General features: G+C 61.1%; 1 protein-coding gene across 1 annotated transcript; it reads left to right on the top strand.

Annotated features, from left to right (window-relative positions):
* The first annotated feature begins 2,790 nt into the window (after window positions 1-2,790).
* LOC127465600 (sodium/potassium-transporting ATPase subunit beta-2-like) lies at window positions 2,791-16,544 on the top strand. Its single transcript, XM_051776102.1, is given in 8 exon segments — window positions 2,791-2,921; window positions 2,923-2,965; window positions 7,738-7,866; window positions 9,275-9,379; window positions 10,793-10,998; window positions 12,217-12,273; window positions 14,954-15,052; window positions 16,341-16,544. Coding segments are annotated over 8 exon segments (873 nt in total). The 5' UTR covers window positions 2,791-2,852; the 3' UTR covers window positions 16,506-16,544.
* Window positions 16,545-21,230: the final 4,686 nt, after the last annotated feature.

Below are 21,230 nucleotides of genomic sequence, written 5' to 3'. Positions count from 1 at the left end.
ATTAGCCGGCAAGGTCAGATCAGCCTGGGTGGTCCGAGAGCTCCCAGTAACCACTCCCAGTGCTCCCAGTAACCTCCCAGTGCTCCCAGTAACCACCCAGTAGCCTCCCAGTAAACCCCAGTGCTCCCAGTAGCTTCCCAGCACTCCCAGTAACCATCCCCCAGTACTCCCAGTAACCAACCAGTAGCCTCCCAGTGCTCCCAGTAGCCTCCCAGTAACCTCCTAGTGCTCCCAGTAGCCTCCCAGTAATCCCCCAGTGCTCCCGGTAACTCCCCAGTGAACCCCAGTGCTCCCAGTAGCCTCCCAGTACTCCCAGTAACCATCCCCCAGTGCTCCCAGTAACCTCCCAGTGCTCCCAGTAACCATCCCCCAGTGCTCCCAGTAACCTCCTAGTGCTCCCAGTAGCCTCCAGTAATCCCCAGTGCTCCTGGTAACTCCCCAGTGAACCCCAGTATTCCCAGTAGCTTCCCAGTGCTCCCAGTAACCACTCAGTAGCCTCCCAGTAACCCCACAGTGCTCCCAGTAACCATCCCCCAGTGCTCCCAGTAGCCTCCCAGGGATTCCCAGTGCTCCCAGTAACCCCTCGGGGATTCCCAGTGCTCCCAGTAACTGCCCCTCGGCGCTCCCAGCAGCGTCACAGCGATTCCCAGTGCCCCCAGTAACCAACCCCCAGTGCTCCCAGTAGCCTCCCAGGGATTCCCAGTGCCCCCAGTAACCAACCCCCAGTGCTCCAGTAGGCTCCCAGGGATTCCCAGTGCTCCCAGTAACCAACCCCCAGTGCTCCCAGTAGCCTCCCAGGGATTCCCAGTGCTCCCAGTAACCCCTCGGGGATTCCCAGTGCCCCCAGTAACCATCCCCCAGTGCTCCCAGTAACCCCTCAGGGATTCCCAGTGCCCCCAGTAACCATCCCCCAGTGCTCCCAGTAACCCTCAGGGATTCCCAGTGCCCCCAGTAACCATCCCCCAGTGCTCCCAGTAACCCCTCAGGGATTCCCAGTGCCCCCAGTAACCAACCCCCCAGTGCTCCCAGTAGCCCCCTCAACAACCCCCAGCGCTCCCCGTGGCTTCCCAGTGCCCCTAGTAACTGCCCCTCGGGGATTCCCAGTGCTCCCAGTAACCCCCTCAACAACCCCCAGTGGCTTCCCAGTGGCTTCCCAGTGCTCCCAGTTACCCCCCCAGTCCTCCCAGTAACCCCCAGTCCCCCCCCCCCACCCCCACGCGGCCCCTTTAAGACCCCCCCAGACCCCCCCCAGCCCCAAATCTCTCAATGGGGGACGGTGGGAACCGCCGCGGGGCGGCCACGCCCCCTCATTAGCATAGGGGCGGGGCCAAAGCCCACGCAGCCCATTCTATTCGTGGAGGGGCGTGGCCTGGAGGCTTGGGGGCGGAGCTTGGGGGTGTTTAATCCTTTTATTAGCATAAGGGGCGGGGCTAGAAGGGGTTTAGACCTTGTATTAGCATAAGGGGCGGGGCTAGAAGGGTTTAGACCTCGTATTAGCATAAGGGGCGGGGCTAGAGGGGGTTTAGACCTTGTATTAGCATAAGGGGCGGGGCTAGAAGGGTTTAGACCTCATATTAGCATAAGGGGCGGGGCTAGAAGGGTTTAGACCTCGTATTAGCATAAGGGGCGGGGCGAGGTGACGGAGGGAGGGGTCTACGAGGCTTCTGGACCCACGATTAGCATAAGGGGCAGGGCCACACGGCTTTAGACTGTGCTATTAGCATAAGGGGCGGGGCGAGGGGCACACGGGGCTCGTTATTAAGCACAAGGGGAGGGGCTTATGGGCTTTATAAAGCGCAATTAGCAGAAGGGGCGGGGCCAGACCACTTAAGAACATGCTATTAGCATAAGGGGAGGGGCCAGGTGCCTTCAGCACCGGCCATTAGCATAAGGGGCGTGGCTTTGGGGCCTTTATGAAGCTCTATTAGCATAAGGGGCGTGGCTTTGGAGCTTTATACATCCCTATTAGCATAAGGGGCGTGGCTTTGGGGACCTTTATGAAGTTCTATTAGCATAAGGGGCGTGGCTTTGGGAGCTTTTAAAGCTCTATTAGCATAAGGGGCGTGGTTTTAGGGGCTTTTAAAGCCCTATTAGCATAAGGGGCATGACTTTAGGGCTTAATAAAACTCTATTAGCATAAGGGGCGTGGCTTCGGGGGCTTTATAAAGCATTGTTAACATAAGGGGCGTGGCTTTTAGGGGCCTTTATACAACCCTATTAGCATAAGGGGCGTGGCTTTGGGGGCTTTAAAGCTCTATTAGCATAAGGGGCGTGGCTTTGAGGCTTTGTAGAGCTTGTTAGCATAAGGGGCGGGGCTGGGCATCACCAGCACGGGCTATTAGCATAAGGGGCGTGGCTTTGGGGGCTTAATAAAGGTCTATTAGCATAAGGGGTGTGGCTTTGGGGACTTAATAAAGGTCTATTAGCATAAGGGGCGTGGCTTTGGGGGCTTAATAAAGGTCTATTAGCATAAGGGGCATGGCTTTGGGGGAGCTTTATACCCCCTATTAGCATAAGGGGCGTGGCTTCGGGGGCCTCTAGAAAACCCTTTTAGCATAAAAGGGGGTGGTGTGCGCCCCGGGGGGGGGGAAGTTTATTAGAGTGGGCGTGGCCCCCCGAGGGTGGGCGTGGCTTCCGAGCCCATTTAGGGCCCGGCGTGGGCGGCCGCGGGGGAGTCGCGGGTTCGAGTCCCGGCGCGGGAGGAGCCGAGCGGGGTCCGAGGGAGCTCTCGGGGGAAGGGGGGGGAGAGAGAAAACAACCGGAGGAGGAGGAGGAGGAGGAGGAGGAGGAGGAGGGGGGACACACACACACAGCACGGGCCGGGGGGGTCGCGGCGGCGCAGCCCCCTCCTGATGGCGCGGGACAAGGAGAAGCGGAGCTGCGGGCAGGTGGTGGCCGAGTGGAAGGCGTTCATCTGGGACCCCCCGCACCCGCCAGTTCCTCGGCAGGACCGGCTCCAGCTGGGGTGAGTCTGGGGGGGCCTTGGGACCCCCCCCATCAGCGCTGGGACCCTAGAGGGACCCCCCCTCAATGAGGCGCGGGGGGTGTCGCTCTATGGGGGGGTATTTAGGAGACCCCCCACAAGAGCGTGAGGGTCCCTCCCATGTTTGGGGGTGGTCGGGGGGGGTGTTGGGACCTCCCCCCATCAGCGCTGGGACCCCCCCCATCAGCACTGGGACCCCAGAGGGACCCCCCCTCAATGGGGAGCGGGGGGGGGCGGTTGGGGTATCGCTCTATAGGGGGGCGTTTAGGGGATCCCCCCCATGTCTGGGGGTGCTCGGGGGGGACGTTGGGGACCCCCCCCATCAGGGCTGGGACCCCATAGGGACCCCCCTCAATGAGGCGCGGGGGGGGGCGGTTGGGGTGTCGCTCTATAGGGGGGGTTTTTAGGGGATCCCCCAACAGCGCGAGGGTCCCCCCCCATGTCTGGGGGTGGTCGGGGGGTGTTGGGACCCCCCCCCCCATCAGCGCTGGGGACCCCCCCATCAGCGCTGGGACCCCCCCATCAGGGCTGGGACCCCATAGGGACCCCCCTCAATGGGGCACGGAGGGTGTCGCTCTATGGGGGGGGCGTTTAGGGGACCCCCCCATAACAGCACGAGGGTCCCCCCCCATGTCTGGGGGTGCTCGGGGGGGGTGTTGGGACCCCCCCATCAGCGCTAGGACCCCATAAGGACCCCCCTTAATGAGGTTGCGGGGGGTGTCCCTCTATAGGGGGGGTTTAGGGGACCCCCCCAACACAGCGAGGGTCCCCCCGTGTCTGGGGGGGGGTCCTGGGAGTGTTGGGACCCCCCCCATCACCGGTTTTAAGGGGGGGGTCCTTAGACACCCCTCTCAATGGGGGCGTGGGGGGTGTCGCTCTACGGGGGGGCATTTAGGGCACCCCCCCCTCAACAGCGCGAGGGTCCCCCCGTGTCTGGGGGGGGGTCCTGGGGGTGTTGTGACCCCCCCCAACATCCCAAGAAGGTGCGGTGGGGAGGGGGGGGCGCGGGGACCCCCCTGATGTGGGTGAGATGGTGTTTGGGGGGGGGGGGCACAGGGCTCCCCCCCTACAGGGGGTGCATTGAACCCCCCCCCACCTCCCCCCACATCCCGGGGGGGCTCCGTAGGACCCCCCCTTATGCATAAAAGAGGGGGGGGGCTGCCCGGAGACCCCCCCTCAGGAAGGGGGTTCGCTCAGACCCCCCCCCTTCGGGTGCAACTGGTGGGGGGGGGCTGTTGTTGGGGGACCCCCCCCCCAAACTGGGCGGCAATTTGGGACCCCCCCCCATTTTTAAAGCTCTTTTTTTGGGTTGGGGGGACCCTCCTGGAGGTGTGGGGGGGTCTTTTCACCGTGTCCCCCCCCCCTTTTGGGGAGGGGGCTGCGCAGAGACCCCCCTCTCTTTTTTAGGGGTTTAAAGGGGGGGGATGAACCCGCGACCCCCCCCCCAAAAAGAGCGGCGAAGGGGGGAAGGGGGAATTTTGTGGGGGGGTTCACGAGGTTCAAGAGGACATTCCGGGGGGGGGGGCGGGGGCGGTTTGTGCCCCCCCCCCCCTCCATCCCCCCCCTCCATCCCCCCCCCATCTGTCGCTCCGCGGCTCCAAAAAGTAGGTCACGGGCGGGGGTGGGGGAGGGGAGAGACGGGGGGGACCCCCCCCAAATGGGGGAGGGGGAGAGGGGGGGGCGACCAGATGAGACCCCCCCCCCCTCCTTTTCCGAGCGCGGGGGACCCCCCCAAAAGTGCCAAGGGACAGATGGGGAACCCCCCAAACCCCCCCCCCCCCCGTGTCCGTGTCCCCCCCCCGCGCGGGGCCAGATGGCTGCGGGGGGGATTTAAATGTCTGGGGGGGGATTTAGGGGGGTCGGGGGGGGGGTTAGGGGGGTTGGGGGGCGTTTGCCGGGGGTGCAAAGGGGGGTTTTGGGGGGGTCAGGAGGGTGCAAAGGGGGTTTTTGGGGGGTCCGGGGGGTGCAAAGGGGATTTTGGGGAGGGGGTTTAGGGGGGTTGGGAGCGTTCTGGGGGTGAAAAGGGTTTTTTTGGGGGGGCTCCGGGGGTGTAAAGGGGATTTTGGGGGGTTCTGGGGGGTGCAAAGGGATTTGGGGGGGGGTTCGGGGGTGCAAATTGAATTTTGGGTGGGTCCGGGGGTGCAAAAGGGATTTGGGGGGGTCCGGGGGGTGAAAAAGGGATTTGGGGGCGTTCTGGAGGTGCAAAGTGGATTTTGGGGGGGTCCTGGGGGTACAAAGGGGATTTTGGGGGGGCATTTAGGGGGGTTGGGGGCGTTTTCTGGGGGTGTAAAGAGGGTTTTGGGGGGGTCCGGGGGGTACAAAGGGGATTTTGGGGGGGTCCGGGGGCTGCAAAGTGGATTTTGGGGGGGGTCCGGGGGGTGCAAAAGGGATTTGGGGGAGGGTTCGGGGGTGCAAATTGAATTTTGGGGGGGTCCGGGGGGTGCAAAAGGGATTTGGGGGCGTTCCTGGGGTGCAAAGTGGATTTTGGGGGGGTCCTGGGGGTTCAACGGGGATTTTGGGGGGGTCCGGAGGTGCAAAGGGGATTTTGGGGGGTTCGGGGTGCAAAGGGGGTTTTGGGGGGGCTTTGATGCCATTGGGGGGGGTGTTTGATGCCATTGGGGCAGTTTTTTTGGGCGGGTTGATGCCTTTGGGGCAGTTTGGGGGGGATTTTTGATTCAATCGGGGCAGTTTTTTTGGGTTTTGATTCAATTGGGGCAGTTTGGGGGGGGGTTTGATGCCATCAGGGCACTTTTTGGGGGGGTTTTGATGCCATTGGGGCAGGTTTTGGGGGAGTTTTGATTCAATTGGGGCAGTTTTTTGGGGGGTTGATGCCTTTGGGGCAGTTTTTTGGGGGGTTGATGCCTTTGGGCAGTTTATGGGGATATTTTTGATTCAATTGCGGCAGTTTTGGGGGTTTTGGTGCCATTGGGGCAGTTTTGGGGGGTTTTGATGCCATTGGGGGGGGTTTGGGGAGGGTTTGATGCCATTGGGGCAGTTTTTTGGGCGGGTTGATGCCTTTGGGGCAGTTTTTGGGGGGATTTTTGATTCAATCGGGGCAGTTTTTTGGGGTTTTGATGTAATTGGGGAAGGTTTTGGGGGGTTTGATGCCATTGGGGCAGTTTGGGGGGGGTTGATGCCATCAGGGCACTTTTTGGGGGGGGGTTTGATGCCATTGGGGCAGTTTGGGGGATTTTTGATTCACTTGGGGCAGTTTGGGGGGGGTTGATGCCATCGGGGCACTTTTTGGGGGAGTTTTGATTCAATTGGGGCAGTTTTGGGGGGGGTTGATGCCATTGGGACAGTTTTGGGGGCTATTTAGGATGTCCAGGGCAATTCTGGGGACGTTTGATGTAATTAAGGCAGTTGGGGGGGGGGTATTTGGAGTGTCCAGGGCAATTTTGAGGATATTCGATGTAATTAAGGCAGTTGGGGGGGGTCTTTAGGTTTTCCCCCTTTTTTGACGGGATTTTGGGGTTCTCTGACCCCAGGGTGGGTTTTACCCCCCGGGGGGGTATTTTTGGGGTTCCCGACCCCCCCTTTTTCACCCCCCCAGGGCTGATCCTGCTCTTCCACAGTGATTTATTAATGAATTTATTCACCATTTTGGGAGTTATTTGATGGGATTTTGGGGTTCTCTGACCCCGGGCTGGGTTTTTCCCCCCGGGGGGGTATTTTTGGGGTTGCCGACCCCCCTTTTTTTGCCCCCCCAGGGCTGATCCTGCTGTTCTACCTGGTGTTTTACGGGTTCCTGGCCGGGCTCTTGGGGATTTATTCACCATTTTGGGGTTTTTTGGGTGGGATTTCGGGGGTCCCTGAACCTGGGGTGGGTTTTCCCCCCCGGGGGGGTATTTTTGGGGTTCCCGACCCCCCTTTTTGGCCCCCCCCAGGGCTGATCCTGCTGTTCTACCTGGTGTTTTACGGGTTCCTGGCCGGGCTCTTGGGGATTTATTCACCATTTTGGGGGGTTTTTCCCCCATTTCGGGTGGGATTTTGGGGTTCTCTGACCCCAGGGTGGGTTTTACCCCCCGGGGGGGTATTTTTGGGGTTCCCGACCCCCCTTTTTAGCCCCCCCAGGGCTGATCCTGCTCTTCCACAGTGATTTATTAATGAATTTATTCACCATTTTGGGAGTTATTTGATGGGATTTCAGGGTTCTCTGACCCCAGGGTGGGTTCTACCCCCCCGGGGGGGTATTTTTGGGGTTGCCGACCCCCCTTTTTTTGCCCCCCCAGGGCTAATCCTGCTGTTCTACCTGGTGTTTTACGGGTTCCTGGCCGGGCTCTTGGGGATTTATTCACCATTTTGGGGGGGTTTTCCCCCATTTCGGGTGGGATTTTGGGGTTCTCTGACCCCAGGGTGGGTTTTACCCCGCGGGGGGGTATTTTTGGGGTTCCCGACCCCCCCTTTTTCACCCCCCCAGGGCTGATCCTGCTCTTCCACAGTGATTTATTAATGAATTTATTCACCATTTTGGGAGTTATTTGATGGGATTTTGGGGTTCTCTGACCCCGGGCTGGGTTTTTCCCCCCGGGGGGGTATTTTTGGGGTTGCCGACCCCCCTTTTTGGCCCCCCCCAGGGCTGATCCTGCTGTTCTACCTGGTGTTTTACGGGTTCCTGGCCGGGCTCTTGGGGATTTATTCACCATTTTGGGGTTTTTTGGGTGGGATTTCGGGGGTCCCTGAACCTGGGGTGGGTTTTCCCCCCCGGGGGGGTATTTTTGGGGTTCCCGACCCCCCTTTTTTTGCCCCCCCAGGGCTGATCCTGCTGTTCTACCTGGTGTTTTACGGGTTCCTGGCCGGGCTCTTCGCCCTCACCATGTGGGTGATGCTGCAGAGCGTCGACCCCCACGTGCCCAAGTACCAGGACCGGCTCGTCACCCCCGGTGAGGGACCCCGGGGGGGTCATGGGGGGGTCACAGAGGGGTCACGGGGGGGTCGTAGAGGGGTCACAGGGGGGTCACAGGAGGGGGGAGTCATGGGGAGGGTCTGAAATGAGGAGGGGGGGCGAGGGGGGGCACAAGGGGGGGTCCCTGGAATGAGGGATGAGGGACCGGGACCCCCCCGGGGGGCGAGGGGGGTCACGGGGGGGTCATGGGGGGTCACGGGGGGGGGGTGTCATGGGGGGGGGGTCCTAAAATGAGGGATGAGGGACCAGGGGGGGTCCCTGGAATGAGGGATGGGGGATTGGGGAACCCCCCGGGGGGGTCATGGGGGGTCACGGGGGGGTCACGGGGGGGTCATGGGAGGGGGGTGTTGTTGGGGGGGTCCCTGGAATGAGGGATGAGGGATTGGAGACCCCCCCGGGGGGGTCACAGAGGGGTCACAGGGGGTCACAGGGGGGTGACAGGAGGGGAGGTCATGGGGGGGTCACGGGGGGGTCACGGGGGGGGGTCACAGGAGGGGGGTGTCACGGCGGGGGTCCTGGAATGAGGGATGAGGGATTGGGGACCCCCCAGGGGTGGGGTGGGTGGCACTGGGGGGGGGTCCTGGAATGAGGAATGAGGGATGAGGGACCGGGACCCCCCCGGGGGGGTCATGGGGGGTCACGGGGGGGTCATAGAGGGGTCACAGGGGGGTCACAGGGGGGTCACAGGAGGGGGGTGTCGTTGGGGGGGTCCCTGGAATGAGGGATGAGGGATTGGGGACCCCCCAAGGGGGTGTCATGGGAGGGTCACGGGGGGGTCACAGGGGGGGTCACAGGGGGGTCACGGGGGGGTCACAGGATGGGAGTGTCATGGGGGGGGTCCTAGAATGAGGGATGAGGGATTGGGGACCCCCTCGGGGGGTGGGGGGGTGGTCACGGGGGGGTCACAGGGGGGTCACAGAGGTCACAGGAGGGGTCACAGGAGGGGTCACAGGAGGGGTCACAGAGGTCACAGGAGGGGTCACAGGAGGGAGGGTCATGGAGGGGTCACAGTGGTCATAGGAGGGGTCACAGGTCACAGGAGGGGTCATGAGGTCACAGGGATGGCACGAGGGGGTTACAGGGGGTCACAGGGGGGTCATGGGGGGTCACAGGGGAGTCACAGGGGGCATCACATGACGGGTCATGGAGAGGTCATGGGGGTCACAGGAAGGGTCACAGGAGGGGTCATGGAAGGGGCCATGGGGGGGTCACATGAGGGGTCACAGGGAGGTCACAGAGATGGCACGGGGGGGGTCACAAGGGGGATCTTGGAATGGGGGGGTCACAGGAGGGGTCACAGGAGGGGTCACGGGGTCACAGGGATGGCACGGGGACCCTCCGTGACCTCTCCATGACCCCTCCTGCCGTGACCCCCACGACCCCAGGGCTGATGATCCGCCCGTGCATGGAGGGGCTCGACGTCACCTTCAACGTCACCCAGAGCCACACCTGGCACCGCTACGTCAGGGCCCTGCACCAGTTCCTGGAGCGTGAGTCAACTGGGGGCACTGGGGGGACTGGGGGGGAGTGGGGGGCACTGGGAGGGGACTGGGGGGCACTGGGGGGGACTGGGAGGGGACTGGGGGGGGCAAACCTGGCACTGCTACGTCAGGGCCCTGCACCAGTTCCTGGAGCGTGAGTCAACTGGGAGGGACTGGGAGGGACTGGGAGGGAGTGGGGGGGACTGGGGGGGAGTGGGGGGGACTGGGAAGGGACTGGGAGGGGAATGGGAGCACTGGGGGGCACTGGGAGGGGCCACACTTGGCACCGCCACATGAGAGTCCTGCACCAGTTCCTGGAGCGTGAGTGAACTGGGAGGGACTGGGAGGAACTGGGGGGGCACTGGGAGGGGAGTGGGAGGGACTGGGAGGGACTGGGGGGGACTGAGGGGCACTGGGGGGGGTAAACCTGGCACCGCTACGTGAGGGCCCTGCACCAGTTCCTGGAGTGTGAGTGAACTGGGAGGCACTGGGGGGGACTGGGGGGAACTGGGAGGGACTGGGGGCACTGGGAGGGGATTGGGAGCACTGGGGGGCACTGGGAAGGGACTGGGGGGCACTGGGAGGGGCCACACCTGGCACTGCTACATGAGAGTCCTGCACCAGTTCAAGGAGCGTGAGTGAACTGGGAGGGGACTGGGAGGGACCAGGATGGACTGGAGGGGATTGGGAGGGACCGGGAGGGACTGGGGGGGATTGGGAGGGACCGGGAGGGACTGGGGGGCCCTCCCACATACTGGGACAGCCCTATCCCATACTGGGATGACCCTACCCATACTGGGACAGCTCTAACCCATACTGGGATGTCCTTACCCACACTAGGACAGCTCTAATCCATACTGGGACAGCTCTAACCCATACTGGGACAGCTCTAACCCATACTGGGACGGCTCTATCCCATACTGGGACAGCTCTAACATATACTGGGATGTCCTTACCCATACTGGGACAGCTCTATCCCATACTGGGACTGCCCTACCCCATACTGGGATGGTCTAATCAATACTGGGACAGCTCTATCCCATACTGGGATGGTCCTACCCACACTGGGACAGCTCTAACCCATACTGGGACGGCTCTAACCCATACTGGGACAGCTCTAACCCATACTGGGACAGCTCTAACCCACACTGGGACAGCTCTAACCCATACTGGGATGACCCTACCCATACTGGGACAACCCTATCCCATACTGGGATGACCCTAGCCATACTGGGACAGCTCTAACCCATACTGGGACAGCTCTAACCCATACTGGGCTGACCCTACCCATACTGGGACAGCTCTAACCCATACTGGGACAGCTCTAACCCACACTGGGCTGGCTCTACCCGTAGTGGGAGGGCCCTACCCCATACTGGGATGACCCTACCCCATACTGGTGTGCCCTGACCCCCCCCCCAGAGTACAACGACAGCGTGCAGGCCGCCCGCAACGCCGCCTGCGCCCCGGGCCGGTACAACGAGCAGCCCGACGACTCGGTGCCCAACTACCCCAAACGCGCCTGTCGCTTCAACCGCTCCCTGCTGGGGCCCTGCGCCGGCCTCGGCCCCCACGGCGACTACGGCTACGCCAGCGGCCAGCCCTGCGTGCTCGTCAAGGTCAACAGGGTGAGCATGGTGCTGGGGGGCACTGGGGGGCACTGGGAGAGGGGTTATGGAGCACTGGGATGGACTGGGAGGCACTGGGAGCACTGGGAGAGGGGTTATAGACTGGTATTATATGGTAATGTTGAGTTGTGTTGGACTGGGAGGCACTGGGAGGCACTGGGATGGTGCCTGGTGGTGCTTGGCCGTGAGTTGGGTTGGACTGGGATGGACTGGGGTGGACTGGGAGCACTGGGAGAGGGGTTATGGAGCACTGGGATGGACTGGGATGGACTGGGATGGACTGGGAGCACTGGGGCCCTGCGCCGGCCTCGGCCCCCACGGCGACTACGGCTACGCCAGCGGCCAGCCCTGCGTGCTCGTCAAGGTCAACAGGGTGAGACACCCAACTGGGATGGACTGGGATGGACTGGGAGACACTGGGGTGGACTGGGAGACGGGTTATGGGCAGGTATTATATGGTAATGTTGAGTTGTGCTGGACTGGGAGGCACTGGGAGGCACTGGGAGGCACTGGGATGGACTGGGAGGCACTGGGAGAGGGGTTATGGGCAGGTATTATATGGTAATGTTGAGTTGGGTTGGACTGGGAGAGACTGGGAGGCACTGGGAGGCACTGGGGCAGTGCCTGGTGGTGCTTGGCAATGGATTGTATTGGACTGGGAGGCACTGGGACGGACTGGGAGGCACTGGGACGGACTGGGAGGCACTGGGAAGGATGGAGCACTGGGACAGGGCCTGGTGGTGCTTGGCCATGAGTCACATTGAACTGGGAGGCACTGGGATGAACTGGGAGGCACTGGGAGCACTGGGACGGTGCCTTCTGCAATGGACTGCCGTGCACTGGGAGGCACTGGGAGGGACTGGGAGACACTGGGAGGCACTGGGCTGTACTGGGAGATGCTGGGAGCGACTTGGGGGCACTGGGAGGCACTGGGCTGTACTGGGAGACACTGAGAGGGACTGGGAGGCACTGGGAGTGACTGGGCTGTACTGGGAGGCACTGGGAGGCACTGGGCTGTACTGGGAGAAACTGGGCTGTACTGGGAGGCCCTGGGGTGTTGCTCACTGCAGCACCGTGCTCTGTACTGGTCCATACTGGTTCATACTGGTTCATACTGGTCCATACTGGTTCATACCGGTCCATACTGGTTTTTACCGGTCCGTACTGGTCCGTACTGGTCTGTACTGGTCCATACTGGTCCCCTCCCCCCCCCCGCAGGTCATCAACTTCTTCCCGGGGAAGAACAAGAGCATCAACATCGTCTGCGCCGCAAAGGTGACGTCCCTGCCACCCCCGGGGTCACCAACCCCCTCATTGTCACCTCCCTGACCCCCCCGGGGTCACCAACCCCAGTGTCACTGACCCCCCCAATGTCCCCAATGTCCCCCCAATGTCCCCCCAATGTCCCCAATGTCCCCAATGTCCCCCCAATGTCCCCCAATGTCCCCCCAATGTCCCCCCACTGTCCCCCCAATGTCCCCAATGTCCCCCAATGTCCCCAAATGTCCCCAAATGTCCCCCCAATGTCCCCAATGTCCCCCCAATGTCCCCCAATGTCCCCCCAATGTCCCCAATGTCCCCCAATGTCCCCCCAATGTCCCCCAATGTCCCCCAATGTCCCCCCAATGTCCCCCCAATGTCCCCCCAATGTCCCCCAATGTGTCCCCAATGTCCCCAATGTCCCCAATGTCCCCCCAATGTCCCCCCAATGTCCCCCCAATGTCCCCAATGTCCCCCCAATGTCCCCCCAATGTCCCCCCAATGTCCCCCCAATGTCCCCCCAATGTCCCCCAATGTCCCCAATGTCCCCAATGTCCCCCAATGTCCCCTCACTGTCTCTTGTCTCTGCCCAGCGGCCCCGGACCAAGGGTGACCTGGTAAGGGGGGGAATCCCCCCGGAGTGCCCCAAAATCTGCTTTTTTCCCCCCAAAATCCCTCTAGGACTCCCAAAAATCCCTCTAGGACTCCCAAAAATCCCTCTAGGAGTCCCAAAATAGGACAGGTTCACCCCAAAACGCTTCTAGTTGTCCCAAACTGCGCTCGTTTCACCCCAAAATCCCGCTGGGTGGACCAAAATCTGCTGATTTCACCCCAAATCCTGCTCGGTTTACCCCCAGAAAGCTCCGGTTTCATCCCAAAATCCCGCTGGGTGTCCCCAAATCTGCTTCTCTCCCCCTCCCCAAAATCCTTCAGGTGCCCCAAACTGCCCTGATCTCACCCCAAACTGCCACCAGTTGCCCCAAAATCTACTGGATTCCCCCCAAAATGCTGCTGGGTGTCCCCAATGTCCCCAATGTCCCCCAATGTCTCCCCAATGTCCCCCAATGTCCCCAATGTCCCCAATGTCCCCCAATGTCCCCCCAATGTCCCCCCAATGTCCCCCCAATGTCCCCCAATGTCCCCCAATGTCCCCAATGTCCCCCCAATGTCCCCCAATGTCCCCCCAATGTCCCCAATGTCCCCCCAATGTCCCCCCAATGTCCCCCAATGTCCCCAATGTCCCCAATGTCCCCAATGTCCCCCCAATGTCCCCCAATGTCCCCCAATGTCCCCCCAAAGCCCCCCACTGTCCCCAATGTCCCCCCAATGTCCCCAATGTCCCCCAATGTCCCCAATGTCCCCAATGTCCCCCCAATGTCCCCCAATGTCCCCCCAATGTCCCCAATGTCCCCCAATGTCCCCAATGTCCCCAATGTCCCCCCAATGTCCCCCAATGTCCCCCCAATGTCCCCAATGTCCCCCCAATGTCCCCCAATGTCCCCAATGTCCCCCCAATGTCCCCCCAATCCCCCCCAATGTCCCCAATGTCCCCCAATGTCCCCCCAATATCCCCAATGTCCCCCCAATGTCCCCCCAATGTCCCCCAATGTCCCCCCAATGTCCCCCCAATGTCCCCAATGTCCCCCAATGTCCCCCCAATGTCCCCCAATGTCCCCCCAATGTCCCCCCAATGTCCCCAATGTCCCCCCAATGTCCCCCAATGTCCCCCCAATGTCCCCCAATGTCCCCAATGTCCCCCCAATGTCCCCCAATGTCCCCCCAATGTCCCCCCAATGTCCCCCCACTGTCCCCCTGTCCCTCTCACCGTCTCTCTCTCGCTGCCCGCGGGGCCCAGGGACAATCGGCCGCCACCGTAAGGGGCCTGGGGGGGCACTGGGACGAACTGGGGGGGCACTGGGACAAACTGGGGGGGCACTGGGATGAACTGGGGGGCACTGGGACAAACTGGGGGGCACTGGGAGGCACCGGGGGGGGGTTTATGGGACCTTTGGGGGGGTTTGAGGGGTCCCGAGGGGGTTTTGGGGGGGAATTGGGGGGTATTTGGGGCATCCTGAGGGGGGTTTGGGGGGCACCAAGGGATATTTGAGGGGTCCTGGAGGGGGTTGGGGGGTCCCGGGGGGATTTTGGGGGAGTTCGGGGGGGGTTGAGGGGTCCCAGAGGGGTTTGGGGGGAACTGGGGGGAGTTGAGGGGTCCTGGGGGGGTTTGGGGGGACACCGGGAGGTATTTGGGGGGTCCTGGGGGGGTTGAGGGGTCCCAGGGGGGTTTGGGGGGAACTGGGGGGGGGGTTGAGGGGTCCCGAGGGGGTTTTGGGGGGGAATTTGGGGGTATTTGGGGGGTCCTGGGGGAGTTAGAGGGGTCTGGGGGGAATTTAAGGTATTTGGGGGGTACTGGGTGGTTTTGGGGGGTACTGGGGCTCTCTGGGCTTGTATTTGGGGGGGTCCTGAGAGGCGGGATATTTGGGGTGGGGGTGGGAAGGGTCCCCCTATTTAGGGGGGGGGTCTTTTGGGGTTATTAAAGGGGGGAACTGGGGGGTGGGTCCTTGGCAGGGCATTTACGGGGGGTCCTGGAGGGGAATTCTGGGGGATCCTGGGGGGTGTTTGGGGGGTCGGGTGGGGGTGTCCCCCTCGCCGTGGGACATTTGGGGACCCCCCCGTGTCCCCGTCCCCCCCCCAGCGCGAGGAGGACGCCGCCCTCCTGGGCCCCCTCCAGCTCTTCCCCCCCAACGGCTCCATCGACCTCATGTACTTCCCCTACTACGGCAAGAGAGTCCACGTGAGTCCACGAGACCCCCCCCCCCGAGACCCCCCCGAGACCCCCGGGGGGGCCCCGAGACCCATCACCACCCTGGGGGGTCAGGGAGGGTCCCAAAAATTTGGGTGTCCCTGTGGGTCTGGGGGGTTCTGTATCCATGAGGTCCTACCGAGGGATTTGGGGGTTGGGACCACCCCCCAAAGGGGTTTTGGGGGGTCTCCTGGATGCTGGGGGGGCAAGGGGGGGCCCTGAGACCCCCCACCACCCCGGGGGTCGGGGGGGTTCCCAAAAATTTGGGTGTCCCCGTGGGTGGGGGGTCCTGTATCCCTGAGGTCCTACCGAGGGATTTGGGGGGGTGGGACCCCCCCCAAGGGGTTTTGGGGGAGGGGATCAGATGTTTGGGGACCCCTCCAGGGGTGTGTGGGGGGCTTGAGACCCGCGACCACCCCGGGGGGTCGGGGGGGGTCCCCAAAATTTGGGTGTCCCTGTGGGTGGGGGGGTCCTGTATCCCTGAGGTCCTTGGGGAGGGGTCTCCTGGAGGTTCTGGACCCCCCCCCAGGGGGTTTTGGGGGTCTTCTGGGTGCTGGGGGGGCAAGGGGGGGGGCCTGAGACCCCCCACCACCCCGGGGGTCGGGGGGGTTCCCAAAAATTTGGGTGTCCCCGTGGGTGGGGGGTCCTGTATCCCTGAGGTCCTACCGAGGGATTTGGGGGGTGGGACCCCCCCAAGGGGGTTTTGGGCCCCCCCCCCCTTTGTCCCTTTTGGAGGGGATGTGGGAGCCCCCGGGAATGGGGGTGTTGGGACCCTCCTGGATCCCTGGGAATGTTTTTTTTTTTCCCTGCTCTGGTCACCTGGATCGTTGGGAATGGGGGTGTTGGGACCCCACTGGATCCTTGGGAATGGGGGTGTTGGGAATGGGGGTGTTGGGAATGGGGGTGTTGGGTCCCTCCTGGATCCCTGGGAATGGGGGTGTTGGGAATGGGGGTGTTGAGTCCCTCCTGGACCCCTGGGAATGGGGGTGTTGGATCCCCCCTGGATCCCCGGGAATGGGGGTGTTGGGAATGGGGGTGTTTGGATCCCCCCTGGATCCCTGGGAATGGGGGGTGTTGGGAATGGGGGTGTTGGGTCCCCCCCTGGATCCCCTGGGAATGGGGGGTGTTGGGAATGGGGGGTGTTGGGTCCCCCCCTGGATCCCTGGGAATGTTTTTTTTTCCCTGCCGTGCTCACCCGGACCCCCGGGAATGGGGATGTCGTGTGTGTGTCCGTGTGTCCCCCCCCCCCAATTCCCGTGTCCCCCCCGTGCCCCCCCAGGTGAACTACACGCAGCCGGTGGTGGCCGTGCAGTTCCCCAACGCCACGGCCAACGTGGACCACCACGTGGAGTGCCGGCTCAACGCCGCCGGGCTCCGCACCGACGACGAGCGCGACAAGTTCGCCGGGCGCGTCGCCTTCCGCCTCCGCATCAACCGCGACTGACCCCCGGCCCCCCGGGCCCCCCCCCGTAGCCCCCCGGCTCCCCCCCCGTCCGCCGGCGCCCCCCCCCCTCGGGTCTAATCGCCCTCCCGCCGCCGCCGCCGCCTGCCGCCCCCCCCCCCCGGCTGCCCCTAATATAAGGATAATAAATGTACATAGGTATTTTTTTATATGATAAATCTATTAAACGGTGCAGTAGGGCCCTGGCTGCTCCCCTTCCCTCCCTCGCCCGCCCCCGAGGTCGGGGGTTCACCCCCAAAATTTTGCCTCCGCTTTGTGCGCCTGAGGTGGGTTCGGGGCGCGCTTTGGGGGCGGCTGGGTGGGATTTGGGGGGTTTTTGGGTGGGTTTGGGGGGGTTTGGAGGTCGTTGGGTGATGTTGGGGGAGGCCGAGATGGTCGTCGGGGCCGCCAGCCAAGATGGCGGCGTGTGGGGGAGAAGAAGCAAGATGGCCGCCCTGCTGTGGGGTGGGTGGTGCTGGGTGCCAAGATGGCCGCCATTGCCAAGATGGCTGACGTCGGTTGGGTAGGTCAGAAGCAAGATGGCCCGCCCTGCTGTGGGGGTGGGTGGTGCTGGGCATCAAGATGGCCGCCATTGCCAAGATGGCTGACGTCGGTTGTGCAGGTCAGGAGCAAGATGGCCGCCAACGCGGTGGAAAAACAAGGCTGCCATTGGCTGAGCTGGCCAAGATGGCCGCCGTTATGCAAATGAGGTCCAAGATGGCCACCATTGGCTGAGCAGGCCAAGGTTGCCCCGCCCACAGCCCAATATGGCGGCTTCTGGCGGCCATCTTGGGCCCCCATCGCTAATGGTGGTTGGGCCTGGCGGCCATCTTGGATAGCGCTGTTACCATGGAAACCTGGTGGCCATCTTGAATCCTTAGTGACCATCTTGGATAGCGCTGTTGCCACGGCAACCTGGTGGCCATCTTGAATCCTTGGTGGCCACACTGGTAGCCATCTTGGATTCTGCTGCCTACAGGAGGAGCTGGTGGCCATCTCGGCGGCCATCTTGAATCTCCCTTCCTGCATGAAGCCCCTGGCAGCCATCTTGGATCCTGCTGCCTACAGACGGGCCTGGCGGCCATCTTGAATCCCTGGTGGCCATCTTGAATCCCTGGTGGCCATCTTGAATTCCTGGCAGCCATCTTGAATCCCTGGTGGCCATCTTGGCTCCTTCTCCCCCCATTCCTGCCGCCACCTTGTCCCCTCTCCTTCCCAGCAGCCATATTGCCCCTCCGCCATCTTGGCGGCCATCTTGAATCCCTGACGGCCATCTTGGCTCCTCCTCCCTCATCTCTGCCACCACCTTGTCCCCTCCCCTTCCCGGCAGCCATCTTGCCCCTCCGCCATCTTGACCCCAAGCCCCTCCCCCTACTATGCCCCGCCCCCCTCCAATTTTGGGGTGACTTGAGCTTTTTTTTGGGTGCAATCAAAGCAGGATGAGGGGCGTCCCCTCAGCATGAAACCTCTGCATTTTGGGTTGGAAAGTCTCACTTCTGGGTGTTTTTTTGGTGCTTTTTGATGTTTAACGTCGCTTTTTAGTGGGTTTTGGTTCTTTTTTGGTGTTTCGTGGGGGATTTTTTGTTTCGTTTTGTTTTGTTTTCTGCTTTATGAAAGTTTTTTTGGTGGTTTTTGGGCGTATTTTGGTCGTGTTTGAAGGTTATTTGGCAGTTTTTGGTCCTTTTTGGTGGAGTTTTTCAGCGGCTTTTATGCGTATTTTGGTCGGGTTTGGGTGCATTTTGGTAATTTTTGCTGGGGTTTTGGTGCATTTTGGTAGTTTTTCGGTGGATTTTGGTGCTTGTTGGGCGTATTTCAGTGGGGTTTTTGAGAGTTTTTTTTGGTGGCTTTTTGCCGATTTTGCTGGTTTTTATTCCGTTGGTGTTCATTGGTGGAGTTTTTGGTGTTTTTTTCGTTGAACTTTGGTGCTTTTTGGTTTATTTTTTTTTGTATGGTGGTGGGGTTTTGTGGTTTGTTTTTTGGTGGTTTTCGGCCTTTTTTTGGTGTTTTTTGGTTCCTGTCCCCCCCCCCCCCGACGTTGGCGAAGGGGCCCGCGGGGCCTCCCGGGGGGTGGTAATTAGGCCATGGGGGGGGTGGGGTGGTTAATGAGCCTGACGAGCTCGTTAGGGTGGCCCTGCCAGGGCCCGGTGCCCAGACCCCTCCCCCCACCCTTGGCAGGGGGGGACCCGCATTCAGGAGGGGGGGCGGGGCCACGACGATGACGTCATTGGAGGAGGGGGACACCAAAATCGCCCCAATTTGCCCCAAATCCTTCCCCCCTCCCCTCTCCCAACAGGGCCCCAATTAGCCCCTCCCCCCCAATTAGCACCTCCATTAACAGCCCCCCAATTAACACCCCAAATCTGCCTAATGAATGCCCCTAATTAAGATCCTCCTTTAATTAACATCCCAAATCTGCCCCTCTCTAATGAACCCCCCAATTAACAGCCCAAATGCCCCCTCCCTAATGACCCCCCCAAATTAAGATCCCCCCCCCAATTAACACCCCAAATCCTCCTCCCTAATGAACCCCCCCTAATTAACGCCCCCAAATCTCCCTCCTTAGCGAACCCCCCCTAATTAAGACCCCAAATCCCCCTTTCCCAATGAACCCCCTGATTGGGAGCCCCCAATTAACACCCTAAGTAAAAAGGTCACTAATTAACGAGCCCCCAATTAACAGCCCCCCAATAATGACCCTCCCAATGCACCTCCAATTAATAATCTCCAATTAACAGCTCCCAATTAACACCCCATTAAGATCCTCCAATAACCCCCCAACAACCCCCCCAATTAATAGCCTCTAATTAACACTCCCCAATTAACACTCCCCCCTAATTAATAATCCCTAATAGAGACCCCTAATTATCAGCCTCTAATTAACGGCCACTAATAGAAATCCCCAGTTAATAACCCGCTAATTAATACGCCCTAATAGAGAACCCTCTAATTAATAGGCCCCAATTAACGGGCACTAATTAACTAATTAACCCCCTAAATTAACATCCCCCTGATTAATTAGCCTTTAATTAACACCCCCGAGACCCCTCCCCAGAATTACCCCCCATAGATCCCCTAAAATTAACATTCTCCCTTAATTAACCCCCCAATCAACCCCTCAAATTAATAACTCCCTATTAATTAACCATTAATTCCCCCCCCCCTAATTTGCCTCCCCGGAATTCCTCCCCCCAAATTATCTCCCTCTTAACGAACCCCCCCCAATTAACACCCTAAATAAATAAATTCCTCCAGATTAATTAACCTTTAATTAAGGTTAATTAACCCCCCAGAGACACCTCAAATTGCCCCCCCCCGACTGGAATTACCCCCCCCACCTCTGGAATTACCCCCCCTGGAATTACCCTCCGAATAACCCCCCAAATTAACCCTCCCCCATTCATTAACCCCTCGAATTAATTCCTCCAGATTAATTAGCCTTTAATTAAGGTTAATTAACCCCCAGACACACCTCAAACCGCCCCCCCCCCCCAGGAATTACCCCCCCCTTGGAATGGAATTACCCCCCCGGAATTACCCCCTAAATTAACCTCCCCCGCATTAATTACCCCCCCTAAATCACCCCCCCTCCCCTAATTAACCCCCTTAATTACCCCCCGGACACCCCCCCGTGTCCCCTCCCCCTCCTCCATGACCCACATCTCCCCCGGGGGGGGGCAAATCCCGCCCTGATCCCCCCCCCCTAATCCCGGACAGATGGTGCCTCCCCCCCCCCCATCCCCCCTTCCCTTCCCATCCCCCCCCTCTGGAATCCCGGATCCCTTTTTTTTTTGGGAAGGGGGGGGGATTTAGGGGGGATTTTTTGGGGGCTCCCGGAATTCTGGATCCACCCCCCCCCCGAATTCCAGAACCCCCCCCAAATCCCGGGATTTCCTCCCCCCCCTCTGGAATCCCGGATCTCTTTTTTTTGGGGGGGGAAGGGGAGGGGATTTTTTGGGGGCTCCCAGAATTCTGGATTGCCCCCCCCCCCAAATTCCAGGACCCCCCCCGAATCCCGGGATTTCCTCCCCCCCTCTGGAATCCCAGATCCCTTTTATTTTTGGGAAGGGGGGAGGGATTTGGGGGGGATTTTTTGGGGGTTCCTGGAATTCTGGATCCACCCCCCTCCGAATTCCAGGACCCCCCCCGAATCCCGGGATTTCCTCTCCCCCCTCTGGAATCCCGGATCCCTGTTTTTTTAGGGAAGGGGGGAGGGATTTAGGGGGGATTTTTTTAGGGGCTCCCGGAATTCTGGATCCCCCCCCCCCCCCCAATTCCAGGACCCCCCCCCAAATCCCGGGATTTCCTCTCCCCCTCTGGAATCCCGGATCCCTTTTTTTTTTGGGGGGGGGGGAGAAGGGGGGGGATTTTTTGGGGGCTCCCGGAATTCTGGATCCACCCCCCCGGAATTCCAGGACTCCCCAAATCCCGGGATTTCCTCTCCCCCCCTCCCCGGGACGGATCCAAGGTCGAGTGAAGGGGACGGAGGAATTTTCCAGGCTCGGCCTTGGCAGGATTCGGGAATTGGGGGGGGGGGGGAAGGAGGGGGAAGGGGGGGGACGGGGGGGCTGGGAGGGCGGGAAGCGCCACCCCCTCCCCCCTTTAGCCCCGCCCCCCCTCACAGTGGGGGACCCCAAATGGGGCCGTTTTTGGACCCCCCAGCCCCCAAACTGGGACATCCCAGCCCCAAACTGGGATCTCAGTGATCCCAAACTGGGACATTCCAACCCT

Source organism: Manacus candei, unplaced genomic scaffold, assembly GCF_025592945.1.
Source record: "Manacus candei isolate 608988 ecotype Guabito, Panama unplaced genomic scaffold, ASM2559294v1 h1tg000440l, whole genome shotgun sequence".
NCBI lineage: Eukaryota > Metazoa > Chordata > Aves > Passeriformes > Pipridae > Manacus > Manacus candei.
Note: the sequence above shows the minus strand (reverse complement) of the source record. Positions and strands in the feature narration are given on the sequence as shown.